The 5,724-nt window shown below is 37.2% G+C and overlaps 1 protein-coding gene across 6 annotated transcripts in view; it reads right to left on the reverse strand.

The window, feature by feature from the left end:
* Positions 1–5,724, reverse strand: part of DOCK3 (dedicator of cytokinesis 3) — a 682,827-nt gene that overhangs the window by 437,166 nt on the left and 239,937 nt on the right. For all 6 annotated transcript variants that reach the window (XM_017497238.2, XM_017497162.2, XM_017497072.2 and 3 more), the window contains exon 4: positions 3,539–3,594. In XM_017497238.2, the coding sequence (XP_017352727.1) occupies positions 3,539–3,594 (56 nt within the window). The remainder of the gene's footprint in view (positions 1–3,538; positions 3,595–5,724) is intronic.

A 5,724-nucleotide genomic window follows, 5' to 3' on the forward strand; every position in this document is an offset into this window, starting at 1 on the left:
TGGGGGATGGGGAGTTGGGGAGAGATAGCAAGGGGAGAGATGCCAGATGTAGATGATGGGGAGGAAGGCAGCAAATCACACTGCCACGTGTGTACCTATGCAACAATCTTGCATGTTCTTCACATGTACCCCAAAACCTAAAATGCAGTAAAATAAATAAATGGAAAAAAAAAGAATTTTCTTATTACTAACTCTATTTTTCAGCTCCAGAATTTGTTTGGTTCTTTGCTTTCTTATGGTTTCTATCTCTTTATTGGTATTCTCATGATGTTCAGTTTTAATTTACCTCATTTAATTTAGTTGTCTGTGTTCTTTTGTAACTCACTGAGCTAAGACTATTATTTTGAGTTGTCTTGCAGGAAATTCATAGAACTCCTTCTATTTAGGGTCAGTTATTGAATATTTGTTTTGTTCCTTTGGTTGTGTCATATATTCCTGATTCTTCATCTTCCTTGCAGCTTTGCTTTGGGGCCTGCACATTTGAAGTAACAACCACTTCTCCAAGTCTTTATGCGCTGACTTCAATAACCAAAGACCTCACCAATCAGCCCAACTCAGATTCTGGGAACCTCTCAAACCTTTCCTATAAATGTATGCACTTCGTTCTTCCAACCATCCCGAGAGTCTCAGGATTGTATGCCTTCTCCCAATCTCACAAAGAAATGATTGGCCATAGTAAGCTGCCCACCTCTTTTCCCTAGCGCAGTACTCTAAAATGCCAAGATGCATGCTTCATTCTTCTCATTCCCTTCTGAGGGAGAAAACTCACAGATATGCACCTTCTCCCAACCTTGCAGAGCTCTACTGGCCACAAACAGCCCTCCACTTTTCTCTAGAGTGATGCATCGAAGTGATGGGATACTGCTCCCACTCTTCTCTCTCCTTCCTGCAGAAGTCTTAGGGTTGTGCACTTTTCCCAGTCTTGCAGAGGCTAGCTAGCTACAGTGAGCCTCTTACTCCTTTTCTTTGTTCTTAGCTTTCCTCACATGTTTAAATTATTCTGGCTATTCCAGCACACTGTGTGAGGTGGGATAGAAAGAGATCACTCAAGCAGCACCCACAAATGCTAGAGATGTTTGATGTACCATCCACTTTTTCTTTCTCCCATTGGAAGACTCAAAGTCTGAGACAAATTCTCTCTTAACCACCTGGGGGAAGGGACTGACAAAGGTAACAGTGAAATTGCTCTTAGCCATTTCACTGTGTCTATTTTCTGTTTTTTGGTCCTGTGGAATACTGCAACTTCTTCACTGGATTCTGGACCTCTTATAAAGATATCTTTCTTGATATATCATTGTTAAATCAGTGTTTCTGTAAAGGCATGAGAGCTGAAACTTCTTACTCTTCCAAATTGCTGATGTCAGGAAAGGCTACTACTTTCTGGTTGGGCTCTATTTCACCATAACACAGTAAAATGAAAAATTCTCTGGAGAAAAAGGCCAAAGTAAACATGAAGCTCTCCTTGTGTGCATTTCTTCCTCTAAGGATCATACCCCTCAAGATCTTGCCCACACCAATTGTTCTCCAATGCCTGCAGACAATTGTTTTTTCATATTTTCTCCAGGTTTTAGAATTCTTATTCTGGATCATCAACTTATTGGACTTTTGGATATGAAAGTCAATTCCAAATGGCTTTCTAAGATTTATATCCTGCTTCCAGCAAATATGGCTGCTCTGCGTAATTTTTTGTACAGCCACATCATCTCTACTTTCCTGAGGAAAACTGAATCCAGGTAAGGATTCTTCTGCTAGCAAAGTGTTCCCCAATTTCCTTTGTAATTCTTATAAATAGGACATACTACTCATGAACTTAGAATAAGTTTCTTATCATGAGAAAGTGTATGATTTTGCTGGTATTTTCTAAGGCACTCTATTTCTGCATCTCTAGATATCATCTCCACCTCCTTTTCTCACCTTGACTACTGGCAGTTTCTGCCCACTTTCAGCTCTGATCAGCCTCATTATTGATAAATCAAGGATATCATTTCTGCATTCTACGATAAGCCATTCACATTCAGAAAATATTTTAGCACTTTCCAAAATCTATGCCTCACTAATCCCAAGTCTAAATACTCTTTTCCTGTTCCCACACTTCTAACTAGTCTTGCTGCTTTTGATAGTCCTTACATATAATCTTGAGATGACAGATTATTTGTTGCAAAGGTTCATAAACATGAGAAGTATAAGTTGTTTTTCTTTTTTATGTCCTTATGGCTTTACCTGTTTTGCAAAAGAAATCTTCTAAGTTATATTCTTACTATTCCCCCAACACAAATGTTATACTGGGAGACATACAAAACAATTAATTAATAATAATAACTATCATTTCCAAATCTATTCTTTCAAGTACTGATCATGAGGCTACAATCTACAAACTATATTTTGCAGTCTCCTTTACCAGCTAGGGGCACTGGGAAAAAGAAGGTAAAGAAGTGTGTTTCCTGCTGTTCCTGTAAACAGTTTCTTTCACAGTAATAATTGGTTACAGCCTCCAGTTGCTTTTGTCATTCCCCAAAACAGCCTCATTACCACCTTCTTTATACATACCAACAGTAGTGATATTCCCTCCTCAAATTTCTGAGCTCCAGTGTCTCAAGATCTAATTTCCGAGTTCCTGGGTTTTGGCATCCCCAACTCATTATTTTTTGCATCCCCACCATTAAAGTGTACGCTGCTTTATGCAGTTATAATCTATGGGTTACATCAGTATTTCTTCTTTTGTTCTTTCACTCTTCAAATGTGTGTAAATATTTTCCCACATTAAATTCCACCTCATAAAGTGACTCATGTTTCTATTTTCCTGAATGACTCCTTAACTGACCAGGAGGTTACTCTGATGCTTACTCACCCTCCAGTCAAGAACAGTATTTCTACTTTAGGGAGCTATCTTGGTTAAACATTATAGAGTACCGAAATTTTATGTTTTAAGATAATAAATTTTAAAAAATAAAATTGAAACTAAAATACTTATTATTTTTAAATACAGAATATGACAAAGAATTTTTTGAAAAATCATGCACATTCCCAACATGCAACAAGTATTAACATTTTGATATATTTTTTGTCTCTTTTTTATGCAGGTTGCTTTGTTTTTGAAATTTGTGATCAAACTATATATGCATTTTGTATACTTATGCTTAAGGTATATCTTTAAACTTTTTCAATTTCTACTTGCAAATAGAAGATTTTAAAAGCCTCTTTCACTTTGTAATAACAAAATGACGTATTTATCTCTAACTCCTATCCTATGAATGACTATGCTGAAAATAGTACATAATTTTTTTAAAACATACTGCATGCCTAATTGATTTTATAAAATTGACAGCTAAAGTCACCTCTCCTGTATACAAGAAAACAGATTAAAGTTATCTGTATTTTAAGAAAACATTAGGCCCTCAGAATTACATGATAAAGCATGTACATTTTTGCCAGGAAAACATATCAATTTTATATTTTATACTATGAACCAAAAAGAAAAACAATCTTCCTCTGTAGCCTATAAAAATTATAACTAAATTTAGTAAGGCCAATTACTCACCCCCTATTACTGACAATTGCCTTTTTCAAGTGAATGTAATTTGCAGGGAAGATCCCCTGTAAAACACAAAATATTTCCGGTTAGAAAAAAATAAATTGTGATTAACATTTCATATATATGAAAATAGCAATCAGATTTCAGCACAGAAACATAGTAGATCTGCTGCTATAGCAACCACTTTGCATATTAAGTATGCAGAGCTGTACAAAGTATATTATATAGGAATTTCACAGCCATATGCAATCAAAATCTATCCTCAGGAGACAACTGTGATCTTTAGCACTGCAAAAATAAAACTTTAAATCTTAATTTTAAAAGAGTTATAGATTAGAGATGGTCCATCAACTCACTCTCCAGATATAGTATCATGTACAGAACTTGTCATGTATCTCCAAAACTAATATCATCATCTAACCAACAACTTACAGATTACTAGCTCTGAGCTGGAAAAACAATTCTCAGACTCTAGCAAACATGAATAAGCAGTGTATTCAAACAAACAAACAAAAAGTCGGTTTTCCAATCAATGTCCCACCCCATCTCCTGATGCATAAAATGCTCTTCAAACAAAAGATGAATGGCTTACAGGTTTGGCAATTCATGTTTGTAATCCCAGTACTTTGGGAGGCTGAGGTGGGAGGACTGCTAGAGGCCAGTAGTCCATAACTAGCCTGGGCAACACAGCGAGACCCTGTCTCTACAAAAAAATTTTAAAATTAGCCAGGTGTGACGGTGCACACCTGTAGTCCTGGCTACTTGGGAGGCTGAGATGAGAGGATGACTTGAGCCCAAGAGTTTGAGGCTACAGTGACCTGTGATAGCACCACTGTACTCTAGCCTATGTGACACAGCAAGACCCTGTCTAAAAAAAGAAAAACAAAAAACAACACACACACACACACACACACACACACACACACACACACACACACAGAGAGAGATGGCCTAAATATTTTTTAGACTCTTTAGCTGGCCTATACTACCACCAATAATCACCTAAATGAAGGCTGTAAGCAATTGGACTACAATAATGAATTTTTATGTTGGTTCATAATAAAACCATATACTAACACAAAATCCTAATATGGGAGAATACAGGGACTTAACAAAGGATTTTAAAAAACAACTGCATGTAACCATAGCTAAATAATGACTATTGTTTATCTGTTTTTCAAAAAAGGATTGCTGGTAAAAAAACTTTAAAATATACATGCTCGGCATACACTTCTGCAAGATGAGGAAACATATTTTTCAGTATTCCTCCAAATAAACACCTAGTTCATCCCTAAAACCTCTAGACATTATATACATAACCAAAATAAAAATATTCTAAAAGTTGGAGAGAAGAAGGCAGACCAACTAGGGAATATGGAAGACACAAAATAACACAGTAGTGAATTACTTAGTTTATCTTTTTGCCATATGTAGCAGGCTATTTGAAGTTGAAGAAGCTGGAAACCTGGCAACACCAACAGGCATAGACAGAAAGAAACTCCAACAAAAGCTTGCTCTCTCTAGCCAAAGAACCAAAAAAAGGTCATCCTATTAAGACAGAAAACTTTTAAACAATAACCACTATACTGCTTGTCAAACAGCAGCCCCACACCCCCACCCAAAAAATCTGTGATCTAATCGCCACCCACATGAGCAAGATAAAATGGAGATACTAGACTTTCACCTTCATCAGGCAGTAATGAAGCAATGAATCCCACACTGAGGTAATGTAAGAGGTGACTGGCTGTTTAGGGACCCCAGAACCTTCTACTCCAGTAGCTAGTAACAAGCTACCACCACACAATGGCAGTGGAGATTGCCTGCATTTTCTGGACTTCCATCTCTAGCCAGCATTAATAGGACTCCCTTCATCAGCCTTCTCTAGTGGTATCAGAACTGCCCAATGGGAGAGTTGGACTGAAAAAGTATATGAAGAAATAATGGCATACTAGTGAGGATGTGAAGCAACCTCATTCACTGCTGGTAGGAATACAAAATGGTATAGTCACTTTCAAAGACACTCTGGCAGTTTCTTTTTTTTTTTTTGTTTTTGTTTTTGTTTTTGTTTTTGTTTTTTTTTTGAGGCGGAGTTTCACTCACGTTACCCAGGCTGGAGTGCAATGGCGCGATCTCGGCTCACCGCAACCTCCGCCTCCTGGGTTCAGGCAATTCTCCTGCCTCAGCCTCCTGAG

This window comes from Cebus imitator, unplaced genomic scaffold (genome assembly GCF_001604975.1).
Source record: "Cebus imitator isolate Cc_AM_T3 unplaced genomic scaffold, Cebus_imitator-1.0 Scaffold0, whole genome shotgun sequence".
NCBI classification, from domain to species: Eukaryota; Metazoa; Chordata; class Mammalia; order Primates; family Cebidae; genus Cebus; species Cebus imitator.